We start from the raw sequence: 24332 nt of genomic DNA, 5'->3' as shown, positions 1-24332 counted from the left end.
TTCGCTACTAGCTGCAAATCAATTGTCAGCTCAATACGCTTTACTTCAGCAGGTATGCATAGTTGTATTCCAGCTAAGGCTGCTTCATATTCGGCCTCATTGTTCGAGGCCTTAAATTTGAACTTGATGGCATATTCGAACACGTCTCCTTGGGGGGATACCATAATTATTCCAGCCCCTGAACCGGTCGAAGCTGAGGAGCCGTCAACTGACACCTTCCATGTGCCGGTATCCTCTTCTTCTTCGAAGTAAGATGTTTCCACAATGAAGTCAGACAATGCTTGGGCTTTAATTGATACTCTCGGTTTATACGTTATAACGTATTCAGACAACTCCACTGCCCATTTAAGTAGGCGCCCAGAGGTTTCCATCTTTTGAAAAGATTTCTTTAACGGTTGGTTTGTCAGAATGTCGATTGTATGCGCGTCGAAGTAAGGTCGCAACTTTCGTGCAGCTATGACTACCGCGTATGCGATTTTCTCAACCAGTGGATATCGTATTTCGGCGGAATTTAAGACGTGGCTCACAAAATAAATTGGAATTTGAGTTTTTTTCCGTTCTACTAGGAGCACCGCCGCTACCATCTTTAGTGACGTAGAGATATACAGCTGAAGTGTTTCTCCTTGCTCCGGTCTTGCTAAAGTGGGTAAAGACCTCAGGTGATTTTTCACTACCTCTAATGCCTTGGATTGCTCTTTCCCCCACACAAATGATTTATTCTGACACAAGACCACGAAAAATGGTAAGGCTTTATCAGCCGATTTGCTGATAAACCTTGTCAATGCGGCCATACGACCGGTAAGCTTTTGTATACCTTTTATCGACTTTGGTTTCGGTAATCCAAGGATTGCCTTAACTTTATCGGGATTAGCATATATCCCCCTTCCGCTTACCATGAACCCGAGAAATTTTCCCGATCGAACACCGAACATGCACTTCTCTTGATTCAACTTCATCCGGTAATGCCGAACAGTTTCGAAGGTTTCTCTCAAATCGGCAACGTGATCCGCGGCCAAACATCTTTTTACAATCGAATCATCCACGTATACCTCTACATTCCTTCCCTTCTGATTTGCGAAGACCTTGTCTACCAAGTTCTAATATGTGGCCCCTGCGTTTCTCAATCCGAACGCATAGCCCTGTAACAAAATACCCCGGCATCGATGATGAATGTCGCCTTGGTTCGATCTGGCTCATATAAGCTGACCTGATGATATCCGGAGAAAGCGTCCATAAAACTCAATAGGGCGTGACCGGAAGTTGAATCTACGAGTCTGTCTATCCTCGGTAAGGGATAGCAATCTTTCGGCCAAGCCTTGTTCAAGTCCGTGAAATCCACACACATTCTCCACTTCCCTGATAGTTTCTTAACCATAACCACATTTGCTAGCCATTCGGGATATGTGCAGGGCTCGATAAACCCCGCTGCTAGCAACTTATTGACTTCTGATTGGATGGCCTCTATTTTTTTCTAGTTGAGAAGTTTCTCTTCATCTGCCTAACTGGTCTTGCTTTCCTATCAACATTTAATTTATGCACCATAACATCGGGGTGTATACCAGGCATTTCATCCGCCAAGAAAGCAAACACGTCAGCACTTTCCCGCAACAGTTCTACCAAAAGGCAACGCGTGTTGACATCCATATCGGATCCAACACGCACCACCCTTCCTGGGACCCCAGGCTGCAACTCGATCTCCATGGTCTCGGCCCCTGGGGAGGGGCGTGGTGCGGTTACCGATCGAGTATCAAAATTTTCCATTTCCAAATCATGAGTAGAGGGAACTCGTTCCCGTTTAAACGGTGCCTGCTCAGAGGCATGTTGTCGGCTTGGCTGCTTCAATGCCGAAACATAAAATTCTCTTGCCATGGTTTGACTCCCCCTCACGCGCTTCGTTCTTCCAACATTGGATACATATACCATTGTTAAGTGATACGTCGAGACTACAGCTTGTATGTCATGAATTAAAGGTCTGTCGACGATAGTATTATAAGTCGACGGTACGTCGATCACCAAAAATTCCGCCATAACGACTCTAACCGTTGGACCTTCCCCAACTCTAACTTGTAGAGCTATGCTACCTTCAGGTCTTATCGTCAACCCATTGAATCCTATCACTGGATAGGACACTGGCGTCAAGTACTCTCGACCAATTCTCATGGCGTCAAAAGCCCTAGCAAATAAGATATTGGCGGAGCTTCCGCCATCAACAAGTGCCCGCTTGACATCAGCTTCATTAACCATCAATATTAATATGAACGGATCATCATGGGGGAAAACTATTCCCTTAGCGTCTGCTTCCGAAAAGGACATCGAAGGCATCGGAGAAGGTCGGGGTCGCTCCTCTACCCCCAGTGCATTTACTATGTGCCGGGATTCTGACAAACTTTTATTTGCTCCGCTTATGGAACCCCCATATACTGGTCCACCGGTAATGACGTCTATTGTAATTTTGCACCCTGTCGGAACGTTTCCTTGCATGTATGCTTCTGTATGATTCTTTCTATAGGTATCATCTTGTATTGATGAATCCCCTTGCTTTCGGTATTCAGTTTGCCTGGGCTGTGTGTTCTGCTGCCGGCCAGACCCTGCCTGGTCACGATACTGGGACAAATGCCCTTTTCTTATGAGGTCTTCAATATTCTCCTTTAATTGAATACACTCCTCGGTATAATGACCGACGTCTCTATCTATGAAACATGCAGTACTTGTTAACATCTCGGCCCTTTGTTATCATTGGCGCCGGTCGACTCTTGTCTTCTTTATTCTGGTTGACAGAGTAGATTGTCGCTCTCGGTGTATTTATTTGCGTATAACTACTGTAACGGCCTAAGCCCCTTGTCGGCCTTCCAAATCTCTGTTGATTTTGCTGCTGCGATCTGTTTATCCCGCTTGCCTGGGTGCTTGGAATGTTATCGCTCTGTCTCCTGGAGGGCTCTGTCGACGCTATCTGGCGGCTTATTTTTAGTAGCTCCTCACTCTTCATATATTCGTGAGCCTTGGCGAACGCTACCCCCAAATTCGGGAAAGACTTTCGTGACATGTATTTTTTGAAATCATTGTCACCCAAACCATTCATCAAGGCCATCACGACAATTTCTTGCTGTAATTTTGGTATAGTATTAGCTTCGTTATTGAAGCGCCTAATGAAGTCTCTAAGCGATTCATCTTTCCGCTGTTGGACGGCCATAAGCTCACCAGATGTCCTTTGCCTTGCGCTGTTGCTTATGTACTGGCCCGTGAACAACTCCACCAGGGTCTCGAAGCAGTCAATAGATCCCGGCTCCAAATTAGAGAACCAGTCCGAGGCTGCTCTAGCCAGGGTTGTCGGAAAAACCTTACACCATACTGCGTCGGTGTCGGTGTATAGCAGCATGTGGCTCTCAAAAGCTGCCACATATAGCTTGGGATCCCCTTTACCGTCGAAAGTACATGATGGCATCTTTATCTTCTCCATCTGTTGATCAAGTACCTCTTACGTGAATGGGGATATCCTTGGCCTGATGACTGCCCTAGCTGCCCGCCTTTCCAATCCACTGCAAACTTCATGTCGATAAGAACCCGAGTCTCCGATTTGGGTGTCGGGTGTGATTTGGCGCTCAGCCGGCATTATCGTCTCTCGGACTCGGGCCCGGGAAAGGGGTTGTTGTCCTGCCTGATTGAACTGACTCTCAAGATTCACAATTACTGGATTTGCCGGTACATCACCTAGTACTTCACCTACCATTAGCTCGACTTCCTTTCTTTTCTTAGACATTGCCCGCATAACCCTAGTCGTTATCTCCAACTCCTCTGGGTTAAACCCTTCCAAAGGATCTGAGGTTACTACCCTGTTGAGGTCAGGCGTTATTGGCATGTTTGTTGTATTGCCCTGAAGGAGACGAGTTTCATCTTCGACCACGATCTCAGGTATGTTGTTTACGGTTTTACTTATATTAGCGTTAAGGATATTGCTATCATACTGCCGATTTTCAATTTCCGGTATCGAGATTGTAGCTTCTTTACTTTCTTCCATGACTGCCGAAGGTTCTGTTGGACGATAGAAGTTATTACTTCCCCTCCTTCTAGCGCCAATTGTTCCGGGTGAATTCTGCTTCCGTCAGTGTTTGAGGGCTGGTAATGATTTACCGTCCAATTGCGCACCTGCACAGCCAATACGGATTAGCTAACCCGGGGGTTATCTGGGAATAACCACTATGATGCTAAAGTCAGTACTTTGATGAGAAGAAAGAGAAAGAAGAGAGAGAAAGTGTTTAAGAGAGAGAGAGAGATATTCCACCTTTTAAATGGGGATTTGCTTGGGTATTTATAGAAAGACAACCAAGCAGGTGCCACCTATACCAATAGATGGCAAACCGACCTTATAGGCAACAGGTGCCTAGGTGGGCCAAAGCAGCTCTCCATGTGTCGGAGGGACATGCTACGTGATGAGAAGCAAATCTCCGCGTGGCGAAGAGGAATGCTGATAAGAGCCATGATTTGTATGCTAATTAATGAGGGCTTAACTGCGCAGTACTCTTCTTGTGTTAAGCAGGAAATGCAAATCCCTCCTTAAATTGTTTATCTTGTTTGATTATCCAAAAACTGTTAATTGATGGGGGACCTGGAGCAGTTCAATAATAAATAATCCATGCTCAAATTGCTTGAAAATTCTACTATATAATACGACATTTAATGAAATAGAGATAATATGAATAAGGTGGTACATCATAATCAAGGGGAAACAGAAGATGCCGGCCATTATTTACAACTCAGGAATAGACCTTAATAATTTTCCTTAAATTCCAAGATTATTAAAAGAACAATACTGTAACTTTCGGACAGGTTGCAAAGGATTATTAAGTTGGGCATACTACGTATATAGTAATGAACGAAAACGACATAATATATATTGCTTTGAGGAAAAGTATTTTGTAGAAGGAACTCACATTATCTGGTCATACAAATAGAAAAAAAATTAAAATTCTTAATTGTTTGAAATTAGATAATAATAGTCAAATATTAAATTATAAATAACAAATATTAGATTAAAAGTGTCAGAAATTAGATAATAATGGTTAGATATTAAGTTATAATTATCAGGTTTTAGATTATAAGGGTCAAATATTAGGTTTTAATTGTCAGAAATTAGATTATAATAGTCAGAAATATAATTATTAGATATTAGATTATAATTATCAGATATTAGATTGTAATTGTAAAAAATTAGATAATAACTATCAGAAATTAGATTAAAAGTGTCAGAAATTAGATTATTATAGTCACATATTGGTTTATAAGTATAAGATATTACACAATATTGATCAGAATACTTGAAACAGGATTACTCTCGTGTACCACTACATCTTCATCCAGCCAGACAACTATGAGGAACTTCCCTAATTTCTCAACTGATAATTACAAGAACAGAGGTTTTTCAGTGCGGCAAGCCACATGGTGCGGGACGGTTACTTGTATTTTAGGGTTACTTGTATTCTGGGGTTACTTGTTTGTTACTTGTATTATGAGGTTACTTGTATTGGATACTTGTATCGTGGGGTTACTTGTATGTGTTACTTGTATTCTGAGTAACTCCAGATCAAAATCTCATACCAAACCAGTAACACCCTACAAGTAACTCAAAACCAATAACAGCCATACAAGTAACCCTAGAATACAAGTAACACCTGACAAAACTAGTAACACCCTATAAGTAACCCCGACCAAAACCAGTAACACCCATACAAGTAACCCCAAAATACAAGTAACACCTACAAGTAACCCCTGACAAAATCAGTAACACCCTATAAGTAACCCTGACCAAAACCAGTAACACCCATACAAGTAACCCAGAATACAAGTATTACCTACAAGTAACCCCTGACAAAACCAGTAATACCCTACAAGTAACCCTTATTGCACCATGTGGCCAGCCACATACAAAAATTTGTATTACAAGAAAATCTCCCTCCCTTTCATCACCCAAAATGTTTGAAAGGCAATTGATGGGTTGTACATGTTTTTTTATTCCCAAATGATTTGAGTGTTTTTCCCATTTTCTGTAACTGATTGTGCGTTTTTTTTTTTGTCGAGGAATGGGTGGGGGAGGGTCGCTGGCACCGGGGGATGGAAGGGTGGTTGCCAGCCGCCGACAAGTGGCTAGGTAGTAACAGTGGCATTTGGTGAGGAATGGATGTATGCATTATAAAATGGAGTTACTTAAAACGGTCCCACGAAAAACCTATGCATGCTTTAATTCCTAAACACGGCATTGTACTCTTTAAAAGGGTAACTCATAATATCCACTTATTTTCCTGTGGAATAGTCTTTGAATTTAAGGAAGACCTGCTGAGTCTATTCCTAAGGTATCAATAATGGCATTTTCTGTTTCCGTACAGTACCATATTAGCATGTGATAATGATTGACCACCTTATTTATATTTTAACTTCTTCATTAAATACACATTTCAGAAAACGTTGTATTATATGGTAGAATTGTCAACAATTTGTCCTGGCCTTTAGGTCTAGTCGCGGATTTAGGGAATTCAAATTAGGAGTAGCATAGAATAATAAGGAAAAAAAAAACTAAAATTAAAAAAAAAAAAAAAAAAAAAAAAAAAGTTCTATATTATATAGTAGTATTATCGTTTGATAATTATCCTTTATATTTTAAAAATTAATTATGGTAAATAAATTATGATACTTTAAGAAAATTTATAACTTAAATGAGAGTCCTTTAAAATCAAAAAGTTGTATACAAATATAAGTACAAGTAATTTGTTTCAAAAAAAATAAATAAAAAATAAAATAAAATAAGAGACATGTTTTTATATATAACTTATCTCTTTTCTTTTAACATGGAAAGCAAGTTCACTAAAAACAAGCAGAATCTGTAATTTCTTGTATATCATACGATTCGATTTACGATTCTACCCGATTTATGCTGTTAAAAGAGTCAATGTATGTTGTTAAATGAGTAATTTCTGAATTTGTAATTATTTCACTTTAATAATTAAATACAGTTGGTTCAATACGTGGTTGTTAAATGAGTAACTTTTTCAGTTAAAAGGGTCACTTTACTCATGCATATAATCATTACATCCGTCCAATGTTGAATCAGAAATTACTTTATGATGTTATAAGATTCACTGTATGTTGTTAAATGAGTAACTTTTTCAGTTAAAAGGGTCACTTTTTGCATATAAAAGGGTCACTTTATGCATATAAAAGGGTCACTTTATTCATATTAAAGGGTCACTTTATGCATATAAAAGGTCACTTTATGCTGTTAAAAGGGTCACTTTATGTTGTTAAAAGGGTCATTTTATACTGTTAAAAGGGTCACTTTATACTGTTAAAAGGGTCACTTTGTGATGTTAAAAGGGTCACTTTGTGCTGTTAAAAGGGTTACTTTGTGCTGTTAAAAGGGTCACTTTATGCATTTAAAAGTGTCATTTATGCACATTATTCTATATTTTTGCATGAGTAATTTCTGAATTTGTAATTATTTCACTTTAATAATTAAATACAGTTGGTTCAATAGGTGGTTATCGTTATAAAATGCCTACAAAAGGAAAAGGAAAGCCTAAAGAGCCTGCTAAGGCTAAACCAGTACCAAAAAAGACCTAGATAGCTCCTGAGAAGAGCAAAGCAGTACCTAAAAAGGCTGTGAAAATTCCTGAGAAGGGCTTAATTATTTCTAAGAGTGACAAACCAGAGTCTGAGAAGGCCAAAATAGTTCCTAAGAAGGCCAAAATTGTACCTAAGAAAGCTAATACAGTGGAAGATTCTGATTATGAAATGCTTTCTGATTCTGATTCTGAATCTTTTGTGTAAGTATACATATTTTTTTTTTACATTTTTAATTATATTTTGTTTTTATTTTATATTGTTTCAGTTACATTTTCTTTCTTTTTTTTTCTATTTAGGGAGCAAAGAAGCTTGATTGCAAGATGTAGACCCTATTCATTGGAAATTTTGCTGCAGAACTTTAGTCTTGAGCAAAAACAGGCTGTTGAAGAAATTGGTTTTGAAGGTTTATTACATCTTAAATTGAAAACTCTTAATCGTCAAATGCTACCTTGGCTTGTTGAAAACTTCAATGCTGGTAGCTGCATGTTTACCATCGCTACTAGTAAAGAATTTGTTGTTACTAGAAATGATATATGCGATGTGTTTTGCTTGCCTTTGAGTGATATTTGCGTTCCTGAACTTAATAAAAATTCTGAAGATGAAAGTGTAGATAAACGTATCATTCAGGCATGGAGATCTGATTATGGTCTTTATGGTAAGCAACCTCTTCATTTGTCGAAATTGGAGTCTAGGATGGTTGATTTGGTTGATGGAGGGGAAGAATTTAAGAGGTGTTTTGTTCTTCAAGCTATGTCTAGCTTTTTATCTCCTACTACTAATAGGACTGTTTCATTGAAGTTGCTGAAAGCTGTTGAAAAAGTTGATGAAATTAAAACTTTCGATTGGTGTTCATATGTTTTGAAAAAGTTAAAGAAGGCTGTTCAGAAGTATAAGGATGATGAAAATGCTAAAAATGTTAGTGGTTGTTTGCTGGCTTTGCAAATTATGTATTTTCATCGTCTAAATTTTCAAGGTGAAAAGGAAAGTAGTACTTTTCCTTTGATTTAACATTGGACGGATGTAAAGATTAAGAAGCGGATTAAGTTAGAGATCAAAGCTGGTGGTTATGGCAGGGACCGTTGGATACTTTTACATATCCTGTGTCACAGCTTAATTTTAGGGAAACTGTTTTTAAGCCAGCTCCTACTTTGGGTTATGATAAGGGTGCTTCTATAAGTGGTACCACTGGTCGCATTGTTGCATTTGAGCTTCCAAAAGGTATTATGACTGATGAAGAAATTAAAAAAAATTCAACTGATGTAAATGTTCTGTTTTCTTATATGTTTAGTTATTATTGCTTTTCGTGTACAAAAGTTACCCTTTTGTGTACAATAGTTACCCTTTTGTGTACAAAAGTTACCCTTTTTGTGTACAAAAGTTACCCTTTTGTGTACAAAAGTTACCCTTTTGTGTACCAAGGTTACCCTTTTTGTGTACCAAAGTTACCCTTTATTTGCACCGAAGTTACCCTTTATATGCATTAAAGTTATCTTAAATATTAAGTTAAAAGGGTTACTTTATTCATACAAAAGGGTAACTTTTTTCATTTAAAAGGGTCACTTAATGCATTTAAAAGGGTCACTTTTAGCATATATTTAGATTTCCTACTTATTTTATTATTTTTATTTGCAACATTTTTTTTTCTTTGTTCATATGTTTGTAGGTTTTTCATGAAACGTTTCTTTTGTTTAAAAGAAATATGAATGTTTTATTATTTGTTCAATCAACTGATTTTCAAACCTTGAATGATCTGATTACTTCTCGCATAAGTGTTTCATTATCTTCTGATGATTCTGTTTTAGTTTCTTAAACTGAAATGCTACTCTCTGATCCTCATTATCTGAAGATTTTAGATGGTTTAATTGATAAGTGTAATAAAATGAAGTTTGTACATGATTTGTTTTGCGGTTTTTATGAACCTACAGAAGGTAACAAAGATGTTGTTCCTGAAAAAGAACCTGCACAAGGTTTCAATGAAAATATTCCTAAGGATATTGACAATGGTCATGGAAAAATAGTTAATGAAGGCCTTAATGGTTCTGCACCTTCTGCTATCATTCCTGGTCCTACTGAAAATAAACCTATCGGGCATATTGATCAAAATGAACCTCCTCGATGTATCTTCAGAGCAAATAAATCTCTATGCTCTCTGGACTGTGGACCAGTAGGTGTGCAGGTGCCTTTTGTAACTCTTTTTGTAAAAAGCAATGCTCGGATTTTCAAGAATTTGCCTCAGTTACATTTGGAAATTCTCGATTATTGTTTGCTGAAGGATGTTTCAATGGATAGGAAGTTAAGTGTCCTTTTTTATTATAATTATTTTTTTATCTGATTTTTTTCTTATATTTTTTTGTTTTTTTTTTTAATGCTGATCTTATTTTTTATTGTTTCAGTGATAGCCTTGTTACTTTTGGAATGAACTTTTTACTTCCAAGAGAAGACATGGTGTCCCTTGTTGCTCCACTTTGGATTCGATGGTGCGTTATTGATTGCTTATATCTGTATTTGAATGAGAAAGCATGTTTTCAGGCCACTGGTCCTCGAAAATTCTTCTTCGGTGTTAGGCAGAGTGTAAGTTATTTCATTCTTTTTTTTTTATATCTTAACACATTTACTTTATATATATATTATTGAGATCTTATACTTTAATAGTTTGCATTCTTGCATGTTTGTGACAATATTGGCAAAGGTAACATATCTAGTGCTGTTAAGGATTTGCACGACCTATGGGAAGGTTGGGTTAGCTATGAGAATCCAGAATGTGATATAATGGATGTTGATCTGGTATATTTATTCTAAACTTAATGTAATAAATTTTAAAGAGTTCTCTTTATGATATGCTCTGTTTAAATCTCTTTTAATTTTGCTCTTTCAAATCTATTTTCCTGTTCTTATTGAGAATCACTACATTTTGTATGTTATTGATCATACAAAAGAGTTGGTATATTATCTTGACATTATTATCTGGACTGATTCTACTCTTGTTTATACAAAAGAATTGTGTTCAAACATGGTATGTTTGTGTTTGTTTTTTTGTTATGTTACTGTTGATTCATTGTTTCCATTTTAACTTTTTTTATTTTAATGTATTCTAAACTTTTATATTTTATGTCAGTGTGTTCAAATGGGTGCTTTTCTTGGCAAAAGAAATCATCCAAAGAGTTCTCAGCTACCTTCTTATGGTTTTGAAGTTGTTGAGTTGGAATGGAGAAAAGAAAAAGTTGACAATTTGGACTGTGGGGTCTTTGTCATGTATCACATGCTCCATTTTGTTGGCGAATCGTTCAAATTAAATGAACTCAAAACAGTAATTATCTATATAGTTTCTGTAGTTTTTTCCTTTCTAATGCTTTTATTAATTACATATTGATAATTTTTTTTTGCTGTTTTGAGATTAATGGAAGGAAATTTTTACGAGGAGAGATCTGTACCACACTGGTGCTGTGTGATTTGAATGAATCTAGGAACGATGTGTTGTCAGAATTACACAAGTTCAATGAGAATAAGAAAGATCCTGCTTATGTCAATGGAATTGAAGAAAGATTAAAGGTTGCAATTGCTGCGAAGAAGAAGAGAGAAACAGAAGAAAGAAAAATGGCAGCAGAAGCAGAAGCAAAGGCAGAGGGAGAAGAGGAAAATACCAAAGGAAAAAGGGCAAAAAAGCAGGCAAAAAAGTTTACTCCTTCTAAATAGTGAAATAATTGATAGTTGTTAGCTGATTAGGTCAGGGATTTTTTTTTTAACAATGAAAAAACTTAATGTATGTGCATACATTAAGTTTAATGATGAAATTAAACTTAGTTTAAAGTCTTTAGTTGTTTTTGGAATACTGATGTATGTGAATACATAAAGTAATTAAAAGGTTTATTTTTATGTTTTTTATGGGGTAACTTTTATGCAGATGAAAAGGGTAACTTTTATTTATAGAAAGGGTAACTTTTATTTATAGAAAGGGTAACTTTTAAGCAAGAAAAAGGTAGATTTTATTGTTAGAAATGGTAACTTTAGTTATGAAAAGGGTCACTTTTATGTAGAAAAAGGGTCACTTCTATTCATGAAAGGGTTTACTTTTATGTAAATGGTTTATTATGTGAAAAGGGTCACTTTTTTCTGTAAATTAAAAGGGTCAAGGGTTTTTTTTTTTTTTTTTTTTTTTTTTCTGTTTTTTATGGGGTAACTTTTATGCAGAAAAAGGGTAACTTTTATTTATAGAAAGGGTAACTTTTAAACAAGAAAAATGTAGACTTTATTTTTAGAAAGGGTAATTCTGGCTATGAAAAGGGTCACTTTTATTTATAAAAAGGTTCACTTTTATTCATGAAAAGAATTACTTTTATGTAAATGGTTTATTATGTGAAAAGGGTCACTTTTTTCAATAAATTAAAGGTTCACTTTTTTCTGTTAAAAGGGTCACTTTTTGCTTAAAAAAGGTTCATTTCTTTTGTTAAAAGGGTCACTCTTAATTTAAACGTTTAACTAAATAAAGATATGCTAATAATAGTGTCAATCACATATTCATTAAACTAGTCACATAGTAAAAAAAAAACATATATAGTTTTAGAATACAAATTACATTAATTTTAAAAAAAAATGATCTAAAAAAGTTCCTAAAAGAGTCTCAAATTAGGTGTTTTAGATCCAAATTCTGAATGTGGAGGTGGCAGTGCTGGTTTTCTTTTTCTCTTGCTTTTTTCTAGACCTCCTTTTGCTCTCTTGCTTCTACCTTTTGTTACAGCCCTTTGTGGATCAAGTATTGTTGGTACACTTGTGCTTGTACTCGATGCCGAAGAAACATCATCATTGCTGTGATTGATGTCTGCCACATCAGGAACATTAGAAGCAGCTTCTGCACTTTCTCTCTGGGCAGCACTAGCAAGTAAGTCATCCACCGTTTTAAGACTGTTTCTGAAACTTTCTTCCACAAATTCTCTTGTTTCTTCATTTTCTTGACTCTTTAAGATTAGATTGTAGTATTTCCTTATCATTGTTTGTCTCCATGGAATATATTGATGTGTAGGATCCTGATTCTTCAACCTATCTCATGTCTCTATTTTTGCAAACTTAGTCCATCTTTTTGAAACATACTTGTTTGGTATTCTTGTTACTGAATGCAAGTGTAGAATTCTGATGCAATGATAACATAACCATCCAGATGCTTCAAAATTTTTGCAAGTACACCATACATTCTGGCTCTCATGTATATAGTTTACTTGATGTGCAGACCATGGCTTGTCTTCCAGGGCTACCTAATAGAGTAGACATTCTTCATTTCTTCCAATCATTTGAACAGTTGTTGCCATAGAATATCCAAACTCCTCTTCAAAATCTCTAAAGAGTGACAAAGTGAAAACCTGTTCACCAAAATCGTTTAGCTACATTTAAACTGGTATAATTTATGTGTAAATTATCTACTTATCAGTTAACTTTTTACCTGAGCAGCATGTTTTAGCATTCCAGATAGTGGCAATGAAGTGAATGCTATTGACTTGCTACAGGTAAACTCATCATATTTCTCTGTGCTTCTCCAACGATTGATTGTTTTCTTAAATATGGTATAAAATTCTGTCAAGGTAGTTGCTTTACTTGCTCTGAATCCTATTGCATGATTAGTGCTTTCACTCCTTTGTGACGATAAGATTCCTGCTGAAAAGAAATCTCTACTAAGGGCAGGACACCATTTCTCTTTCAACTCGTACACTCTTTGGTACTAAGAGTGTGCTGTCAACTCATATTTCTGCATCATTGCTTGCCATTTTGCTTCAAATTATTGTTCTATCACACACATCTTTAAACACTGGTTGAATGCATACTTGAATTCTTTGTCTTTTTTAAGAGCTCCAAATCTGGTTATAGCATTTTGTTCCAAATGCCAGATACAAAGTTTATGCCTTATATTAGGAAGCACCTACATTGAAAATAAAGGGGTCACTTTATGCTGTTAAAAGGGTCACTTTATGCTGTTAAAAGGGTAACTTTATGCATTTAAAAGGGTAACTTTATGGGAAAAGGAAAACATTATTGTCAGAATTTAAAATCTGTAAAATGTAAATATAAATCTTTTACCTGCTCAATTGCATTTGCCATTGCTTGGTCTTGATCAGTGAATATTGAAGTTGGTTTTTTATTCTCCATAGCTTTCAAGAATGTTTCTAGTAGCCAAACGAATGAATCTGTTTTTTCATCCCCAATAAAAGCACATGCAAACATACAATTATGCCAGTGATTATTTATTCCAACAAATGGAGCACATATAAGATTATATATGTTGGTTCTGTATGTTGTATCAAAGACAAGCACATCTCCATATATCCTATAGTCTTCTAGCATCATTGAATCTCTCCAAAAGATATTGGAAATTCTTCCATCCTTGCCAAACTTAACTCTAAAAAAGAAGTTTGGATCCTTTGATTGTTCCTGATTTAAAATGTTCACTAAAGTTTGAGCATCTCCAGCCTCAATTTGTTCCATTCTTAACCTTGAGCAAAAATTCTGATGATCTACAACACTATGACCTATATTCTGTTCTCCTCCAACCTCTGTAGCCATGTAATTGTAAGTGTCTATTGTAGTTAGACCTGAAGATTTCATTGTTTTTATTGCTTCAGCTTTTTCTTCTATCATTTTTCTTTCAGAACGATGCAAATAATGCCACTGTGACCTTGTTAGCTCATGGTTATGCTGCATAACATGAGCCACTACCTCAAACTTTCCTTCTTTATTCACTTTTGCTCTTATGCATGCCCTGCAATTTGATCTTGTAATGGCTACTTGTCTTGGCTTTCTTGTTTTCACATTCACATCCTCTTCATTGACCATTTCAACTAACTTTGTTTTCTTGAAACCTGAATTTCTCTTTCCTTCAGCAGAACACACATAATTTTTCTCAGTTACTATTTTTGTGTGTGTCTGGTATCTAGTTGTATGTTTTCGTATTGAAAACCCCAGTATAGCAGCATGTTTTTCATACAATTCCAAAATTTCTTCAAAAGTTTCTTTTACCACACCAAAAAATGAACCTCTAAGATCTAAACCAGAAGCATGAATTGGATTTGTATCTGTTATTTAATACAAATATATCAGATTATAATTAGAGGCAACATATAATTCAATTTAGAGAAAACAAAATGGTAACATTTGTTCGAAAATAGGGTCACTTTTATGCATGAAAAGGGTGACTTTATGCTGTTAAAAGAGTCACTGTATGTTGTTACATGAGTAACTTTTTCAGTTAAAAGGGTCACTTTTTGCATACAAAAGGGTCACTTTATGCATATAAAAGGGTCACTTTATGCTGTTAAAAGGTCACTTTATGCTGATAAAAGGGTCACTTTATGTTGTTAAAAGGATCACTTTATGAATATAAAAGGGTCACTTTATGCTGTTAAAAGGATCTCTTTGTGATGTTAAAAGGGTCACTTTGAGATGTTAAAAGGGTCACTTTGTGCTGTTAAAAGGGTAATTTTGTGCTGTCAAAAGGGTAACTTTTTGCATATAATCTGAAATGTTTATAGAAATTACCTTCAGTTGCATTTGATTTGGTTGTTTGTTCTGAATTTGAATCAATTGATTTGCCAGGAACCACTTGATATTCTGCATTATCAATTGGTTCTTCTGCATTCTCAATTGGTTCTTCTGCAATCTCAATTGCTTCTTCTGCAATCTCAATTGCTTCTTCTGCATTCTCAATTGCTTCTTCTACATCGTCTACATTGTTTATATTGTTGAGTATTGGTACGAATTCATCTCCAAAACTCTTTGTTTCTTCTTCTTCTATAATCGATCAATTTAAATCGATTTCAAATTCATTTTCAATTTGCCTCTATTTTTGTAGCAATTCGTGGATGAGATTGCTACAATTTGTGGTATCGAAAGTCGAATTTTCCATTGATGATCGAATTCTCCAATATTTGCGTTTATCGAATTCCTCAATTTGTAAGTTTTCTCACATTCTCTACTTTAATTGATGATCAAAATTTTTAATTTGTGCGTTTTTCACTTTTTTCTTCTCAATTGATGATCGATTTCTATAATTTTTGCGTTTTCTCACTTTCTCTCTCCTCAGTTCATGATCAAGAGCTGCGTTTTCTCACTTTCTCTCTCCTCCATTGTTGTCTGCGTTTTTTTGATTTTGAGGTATTAAATTTCGCGATTTTGTTTTTTTTTTTTTTTAAAAAAAAAAACCTAGTAAATGAGTGGCACGTGCACAATGTCCGATGTACAGTAAAAATACTGTACACCGGGTGCATGCAAAATGGATTGTTTGGTGAAACATTGTATTGTAAGTCTTGTAATGTATTATATCGAAAGTGAATACCAAAAGTGCATAAGTCTTCATTCAGACTGAATGGATTAAATGGTTTATTTATTTTTTTTTTTTTTTGGAAACCGGATTAAATGGTTTAAAGCCAAATGCAATTCAAATAACACAATTAGTTTAAGCTAAGCTAAGCTAAGTAATATAATAGGTTAAAGGATCAAGCAGTGGAGTAAAGGTTTGTCCTACTATCTTCCTCATGAGTGACTTGAGTTAGATCCTCACCCCACCCCTACTGTGATAGGAGGGGCAATCCTCCGTATCTTATCGTGTAAAAAAAAATTGAAAATAAAAAAGAAAAATAATAATAGTAAATATAATAATAATAATAATAATAATAATAATAATAATAATAATAATAATAATAATAATAATAATAATAATAATAATAATAATAATAATCATCTTTAAATCTTATAAAAATGCAAACCAAATTACTGTAGCTTATGAATAGTATCTTGTGCTGCTATTACAGCCTTGCCCCCAATATTAATGAATTGCCAATTATACCCCTTATTTTCACCGACTTAGGCCCTGTTCTTTTGAGCTTCTGGGTAGAGTAGAGCAGATTTCAGCAAAGCAGATTTCATCAGAGCAGAGCAGATTTCGGCCGAGCCGAGCAGAGCAGAGCAGATTTTATTATTATTATTATTATTATTATTATTATTATTATAATTATTATTATTATTATTATTATTATTATTATTATTATTATTATTATTGTTATTATTATTATTATTGTTCTTATTATTGTTATTATTATTATTATCATTATTATTATCATTATTATTATTATTATTATTATTATTATTATTATTATTAAATATTAATTATTATTATTGTTAAATATTAATTATTATTATTATTATTATTACTACTACTACTAATATTATCGCATTATTATTATAATCATTAAATTTTTAAATTTAAATATTAATTATTATTATATTAATTATAATTATTATTAAATATTATTTTATTATTATTATTATTAAAAATAAATAATTAGTATTATCTTTAAATATTAGTTATTATCTTAATATTAATTGCTATTATAAAAATCAATTATTGTTATTATAATTAATATTATTAGTTATAAGTATTATTATTACTATTAGTATAATTACTATTATTATTACTATTATTATTATTATTATTAAATATTAATTATTATTATTGTTATTATTATTATTATTATTATTATTATTGTTATTAATAATTATTAATAATTTATTATTATTATTATTATTATTATTATTATTATTATTAAATATTAATAATTATTTATTATTAATTTTTTTTATTTTTTATTAAATATCAATAATTAATTATTGTTATTATTATTATTAAGTGTTAATTATTATTATAATTAAATATTAATTATTTATTATTATTAAATATTAATTATTTATTATTATTAAATATTAATTATTTATTATTATTAAATATTAATTATTTATTATTATTATTATAAAATATTAATTATTATTATTAAATATTAAATATTAATTATTATTATAATAATTTAATATTAAGTATTAATTTTAAGTAGAGCAGATCAGGGCAGAGCAGAGCAGATTGAAGCAGAGCAGAGCAAAGCAGATTTCAGCAGAGCAAAGCAGATCAGAGCAAAGCAGCTCTAAAGAAAGGGGCCTTACTTGGCCCTTGCTTTTCACCGACTTCCTCACCTTCTGACCTTCTTGCTTCTTCCCACTCTGTCTGAATCTGAAGGAAAATGGGTCAGAGTATTTAGGGGAAACAAGGAGAGAGAGACCTAGAGAGAGAAACTTCTGCAACTCAAGATCAACGATCATCCCTTTCGACGATGGTGCTTCGATTCTTCTTAGCGTTTTGATTTTTCGAGTCTGAGGTTGTGGAAGATGATTTCTTGATCATCACATTCATCAGGTTCGATCCCGTTTCTCTTTCTCGATTTAGTTTCAAATTTTTGGGCTTTACTTATTCGATTGTTGTGGTTTTTTTGCATATATGTTCGTGTTGTTTTCGATATGTTTTTGAATTTTTTTGGTTGAATATTTGTGGGTGTATTTGTGATTAATTGTTTCATTTTTAACGGGGTTTATTTGATCAATCTGTTTTCGATTTTTTGGGTTTATTTGTTCGATTTTTTAAGGGTTTATTTGTTCTATTTATTTTCGTTTTTTGGGTTGAATTTTAGTGCATTCTTCGATTGTGTGGTGGTTTTTTTGGGTTGAATTTCAGTGCCTTCTTTGATTGTGTGGTGGTTTTTTTAGGGTTTGGAATGTTTGATGGTTCAATTTTCGTAGTTTCTCCTGATTGACTTCTAGCAATGAATCCAAAACATCAGTGCCTTTAGTTGAGCTTAATGGCTGCTTTTCTTGCAATCGTTCATCAATCATTCTAGGGCGGTTGATGTTGTGTCAGTTCCTGCTGAAAATAAGTCCTGCAGAGAATATATGTCAATTTGTTTTTTTTAACGCAACAAAAACCAATAATATTTTTCAAGAGAGATACAGCAGATGACTACCAGTAGAAGATAAGGTATGATCGAAAGTTCAATTTTCTCATTTTTCTCATGATTAATGCCTAACAGTGCGTCTAAAACATCGTTGCCTTCAATTGATCCTGACGGTCTTTCCCCTTGCAACCTTTGGTTGATCATAATCTTGAAAAAATCTATCAGCTTTCCAAAGTGAACACTTGTATGCCATCTGATACCCTGTAGGTCGATCTTTTGCAGGAAGGGAAAATAGTCTGCAAAGTTGGGTTTCCCAACTTCTTCCATCAGGCCTCGTATTGTCTCTCGAAATTCACGAGCAATTTCAGAATTGGGATAACCCATATCAACTGAAAAAAAAAGTATTTGACAGCAAATTGAGGGTAGTAGTGAATGTTGCTTGGCCGATGTTTACTGATGTACCATCATCGCTGCTCTTCTCAACATAGGAAATAAGATCATTGATCTTATTTCTTCGAAGGCTTTGGCAAGCACCCAGTCTGCTTGACATTAATTCTTTTTATTTCATTTTTTGGGTTGAATTTTAGTACCTTCTTTGATTGTGTGGTGGTTTTTTTAGGTTGAATTTCAGTGCCTTCTTCGATTGTGTGGTGGTTTTTTTGGGTTGAATTTGAGGGATTTATCGTTTTTTTGGGTTGATTTTTTATATTGTTAGTAACATTATTGTCTAATTTGTAACAGAATTGTTGATCTAAAGGTACAATTCTATCTCCCCTTTTTCTTTCTTGTTCTAACTGGTTCAATTTTCATCTAACCTTTAATATGAATAGCTTACTTGTTTTTTTTCCCTATCGTTCCATTTTCTCCCAATATTTTCTCTTTTTAATTTGCTTATATGCATATGGTGTTTGCTGCTAAAATTTATGTTGTCAAATTAAATATTGCTGTTGTAAGTGACTATAGATGGTAGCTGTTGTTTCACGCTGTTGCTGCTGTAATTCTGGTGCTGCCCTGTTACTAATGTTCTGTTCGTCCAAAAATCATCGATCTGAAGTTGTTTTTAGCTCATATTCCCTTCATCAATGTTTTATATCTCGAAACATTATTCAATATAGGCTCAAGAATTTCTCGATTTGGAGTTGTGTGCTAGGAGTTATGCCTTCTGGAATTTACTGCGGTCTGCTACCCTGGTTTTATCGCAGCAGGCTGTTATTGCTCATTTGATGCCTATGTGGTATTGTTGTGTTGAGTTGGTTGGGGTGCTAAAATGAATGCTTGGGCTTCTCTTATTTATTTTGTCTTCCCTTCTTTCATTTATTTACACATTAGTTATAAAGTTAAAATGTCACCAATTTTGACTAATGACTATTAGGATATTGACTAATTGATAATTTGCCAAAGTGATGAGGATTAATGTATATGTTAAATTTTGAAATGTGTGACTGACTAAAGTTAATTAGTTTAAATGTATTAAAGGGTTTAAATGTTTATAAAATAGATTTGATGAACAAACACTAATCTCCCCAAGTTTATTCATCACTCTTAATCAACTTCTTATTTCGTATTACATGAGCCTTTTGTTGTTTTTATTAAATGAGGTGAGAAAATATATATATGTAAAGGTTTGTAAATAATGTATGTCTAGATAAGGGTTGTGTTCTATTTATATGAGTGTAATAACTTATCAAGTGAGTTTGGGAAGTATTAAGGAGTCAACAAAGAAGTCATGTTTGATATGATAGCCTCCTTATAATTTATTAAAATATATATCTTAGCATACAACTGATTACTTGAGAATCCTTTATCTTTTCTACTGTAATATTAGCAGTAATTGCAGGTTGGTGCAAAATAATGCAGTGCTTGAAGTTAGAGTCTTGTGCTTCTATAACAAAAAAAGAAAATTCAAATGTGTGGCCCTCCTTGACTCCATATCAACTTAACTACCAAAAAAGCAACCTGGACATCCTTGTTAGAGTAAAGAGGTTAGTCTTTCAAATATATTCAGTATTCACTCTTATCTCCTATTTTTGTATGTCAGCTATGTGTGTCGTTTCCTGCATAAATTTAATGATGGTGAGCAGGATCATGATCCTTTGTATCTGAAGCAATAATTATTTTTTTTTCAAAAGATTTGCAAAGCTAGATCATTGTTAGACCTTTCATTTCTATGAATCTCCACGAGTTTGCGAGGCGATGGATTCTAAAAGTATATCAAGCTCTTTTGTTTGAGATTATTACAATATACTACTCTTCTAGACTTTTTGTTCTTGAGCACTTCAATTAATTTACATCTCTGCTTGCTTACTTTATTTTCTTGATTTTATGTATTAGAAGCCTGCAAATACTCATTAAAGCTTAGAGAGCAATCATTACTTTAGGAAAATACAACTCATCACGATCACCAAACAACGTTGTCATGACCCGAAATTGAATACTGTTTATGTCATTTGTCATTTATGACTTTATCTACTCCTATAACAAATAATGTGTGCTACAAAACTGATAGAAGTTTCTAAAGTGCACATAAGGAAATAGATGACTTAATGTTCCGAAGATTCCTCTTACTTGTAATCTTGTGAAGAAGACAGGTTCCATGTTCTTAAAGTATTTGAAAAGGAGGCAGACTTTTCTGCCTAAAGTTTGTCATAAGTCATAAGATAAGAGATACATTATGACCTTTCCCATAACAAAGTTAATCTAGGAGGCATAGATAAAAAAAAAATAAATAAAAATAAAAAAAAAAAAAAGAAATAAGGGGGACACCCTACTATGATTGTGTTCGCAGGTGGGCATTACCTAAATTCCAAATCTGGTCGGGGGTCTTAATGAGTTAAAGCGTACGTCTCTTCCTGTTTCTTTGAATATTTAGATTGCTCAATTATACTTCAGTTGCAATTATCTACATCAATGTTTCTGCTATTCATACTTGTTTTGTGTGTTTCTATACAGGTCTTCTTGTGTAAAATCTTGATGACCTGTGAGCATTAATGTACCCCTAAGGTTTCATTCTGGTAGATCTATTGTTGTTGCCTCCTATGCTGCATATAATGTTGTTGAATGTTAATATCATTGTTCTATGTAGCATTAGTGAAAGATCATTGTCCTATTGAATTATTTGACATTGATACACTGTAAGTCCAATTCAAAAAAAGCAAGAAAAGTGTGGATTCTGGGTACTTGCCAAGTTTTTGTTTTTTTTTTTGTTTTTTGTTTTTTGTTTTTTGTTTTTCGTTTTCGTTTTTTTTTTTTTTTTTGTTAAAATTATTAACCATGATTGTGTTTTGGTAGAATTTATCTAACTTCTACTTTAGCTGACATCTCTTTACAGGATTAATGATATTTTTTTGGCTTGAAATCAGCCCAAAACACTTATTTAGGTCAACATGGATTCTTTATAAACGTCCATACCTTTTTCTTTTCTTTTTTTTTTTTGTCTTTCTTTTTGAAGAAGATGTGCTTACTTGGAATAGTGCAGTATGGTCTCTTAAAACTCTTAGTGAAAGAACACAATTTAAAGGTCTTGTCTAAAGTAAAATCTAGGATGTAAAATATTTAGAATGACCTTTTTATATTAGTTCTTAAGAAATATCAAGTGTATCTTTAAAGCTTTTTGATAATTTAAGGGGTCGCACGTGATCGTTGATTCTAATGGTTATGACACACCATATAAATTGCAACCACGTGTTGAGATAGCGTGACGGTAATGGCTCTAATGTATATAAGAACTTTAGATTACTAGCTCATACTTTTTTTCTATGCTCCTTCATTTGCATGAACGTTACATACTTACGTATCAAGTTATGTATACACTTTTACAAATGTTATGTGCAAACACAATATTCTATTTAACCGAATAAATCAAAGATATACAACACTTTTTGAAAAGAATTTAGAATTTGAAAAGAAAAACTATTTTTCAAAAAGACTTTATAATTTGGAAAACCTAAGTGGTACAATGTAACAAAATATGGAAAGAGAGAGGAGAATGGTTGAGACCAGCAGGAATGCAAATAAAGATTAACATTCTAAATTTTAAAATCATAAGATAGGAAGGGAGATTCTTTCCTTTCCATAGACATTGAAACACAAGAACCCAACACATTCTACCATGTAATATTTCCTTCAGTTTGCATGCATATACCATGTTTCTTTCCGTAGACATTGAAACACTTTATTTTGTTCATCTTTTTATCTTTCAAAATGACCTTAATAGTGTATAAAAACACACAAAGGAGAAATAAGCCACAAAATATCAAAAAAAAATACATAAATGAAGACATTAAATTTAAAAGCAATTAACCTAAAATCTGGGAACATGACTAGAAAATAAATGTCAAAATGACACTCATCACATATGAGAGAGGGGGAGAGAAAGAGAAAGAGTTGGAAAAGAGAAGGGCAAGGAGAAAGAATGGGGCCATGAGAGAGAGAGAGAGAGGGAGGGGGGGCTGGAAAAGAGAGAGAGCAGGTTAAGAGAGGAAAGGACATGTGAAGAGAGGATAAGGGAAGAGAGAGTGAGAGGAAGAGAAAGGGGAAGGGGGGAGGGGGAGAGAATGAGATAGAGAAGGAAGGAGAAAAGGGATAGAGAAGGGGAAGGAGTTGGAAAATAGAAAGGTCGAGAGAGGATGCGGACCGAAAAAGAGACAAAGAGGGCTGTGAGAGAGAGAGAAAGGGAGGACGAGGGAGAAGATGTCTAGGAAAGAGTGAAAGAAACAAAGGACATGAGAGAGGAGTTAAAAGAAAAAGAGAATGAGAAAGAAAGAGGGTCTAAGGGAAGAAAGAAAGAGAAAGAGGATCATAAGAGGGTGAGAAGGGTTAAAAGAAGAAACGATAGAGTGATAAGAGATAAAGGGGCCTAGAGACATAGAGAGGGGATGGGAAAGAAAAGAGATAAGGAGGCCAGAAGAAAGAGAGAAATATAGAGAAAAGCTGGGAAAGATAAAGAAGTCGGGAGATATGGATTGAGATGACAAGTGCAGCTTATAATTTTCAAAAAAAAAAAAAGGAGTGAGAGAAAGAGTTTTTCCCAATAAAAAAGAAGGAATGATTAAGAGACGAGCAGCTGCGGCCTATAATTTTCAAAGCCATTAACAACAAAGTAAAACATTTTTTCTTATACAAACAAGGAGACAAGGGTACAAGACCAAGGGAAGAGAGAGAGAGAGAGAGAAGCGGGTCAAAAAGAGATCAAAAGGGAGGAGAGAGATACAGAAGAGGTCCGGGAGAAAGCGAAAGAAAATTCTTTTTACACCTCATTATTGAGAAATGGTATTTTTTGGCCAAGACAATTACTTTTGCCTAAATTAGATTGTATATTCACTCAGGAAATACAAATTTCGAGGATAAAAATAGCATTAAAATTTAATATTTAACTTAAAGAAAAAAAATATATAAATACAAAAACAAACTTTGAATAAGTTTAGATCACACCAATTATGTAGACTGATAACAAAGAAATATACAATTTTTTCATATGTTTTGCATTTAATCCATTTTACACAACTTTATCCTCTAAAAATTACATTTCTTTATTACTGCTCCTTATTATCACAATCATTTTAAGACGGAGATATTTAAACCATATTGCATTCTATAATAGTAGTATATTTTTTAAAAATCTTTATATTCTAACAAATTCTAGATAACTTTTTTACTTTTAAAATTGTTGTTTTATAAATATTTCCCCGTTGAAACTTTATCGCTACTCCTTGTAAATTCATGTATCATTGCTACTGCGAAACCCAAATACAACCACAAAATCACAAAAATCGAACAAAACCACGAATGTTACTTATCTTGCCGTCGGGGGAGCACGCGCATCGCGCGTGCTCCAACGACTAGTAATAATAATAATAATAATAATAATAATAATAATAATAATAATAATAATAATAATAATAATAATAATAATAATAATAATAATAATAATAATAATAATAATAATAATAATAATAATAATAATAATAA

The 24332-nt window shown here is 33.7% G+C and overlaps 1 protein-coding gene across 1 annotated transcript; it reads right to left on the bottom strand.

The window, feature by feature from the left end:
- Window positions 1–1461: 1461 nt before the first annotated feature.
- On the bottom strand, window positions 1462–3457 carry LOC145636737 (uncharacterized). The gene is made up of 2 exons (XM_081688292.1): window positions 2821–3457; window positions 1462–2690 (listed from the first exon to the last, which is right to left on the bottom strand). The coding sequence occupies exons 1-2, from the start codon at window positions 3455–3457 to the stop codon at window positions 1462–1464; spliced, it is 1866 nt and encodes a 621-aa protein (XP_081544418.1).
- Window positions 3458–24332: the final 20875 nt, after the last annotated feature.

This window comes from Chenopodium album, chromosome 6 (genome assembly GCF_948465745.1).
Source record: "Chenopodium album chromosome 6, dcCheAlbu1.1, whole genome shotgun sequence".
In the NCBI taxonomy this organism is placed as follows: Eukaryota; Viridiplantae; Streptophyta; class Magnoliopsida; order Caryophyllales; family Amaranthaceae; genus Chenopodium; species Chenopodium album.
This window is presented reverse-complemented; position numbering and strand designations above follow the sequence as displayed.

Bases quoted from the DNA above. Each gene is read 5' to 3' on its own strand.
- LOC145636737 (XM_081688292.1), bottom strand. From the start codon at position 3,457: ATGGAGAAGATAAAGATGCCATCATGTACTTTCGACGGTAAAGGGGAT. The intron at 2,691-2,820 runs GTAGTTATACGC...CATGTTTCATAG, and splicing joins AAGGGGCTTAGGCCGTTACA to ATAGAGACGTCGGTCATTAT.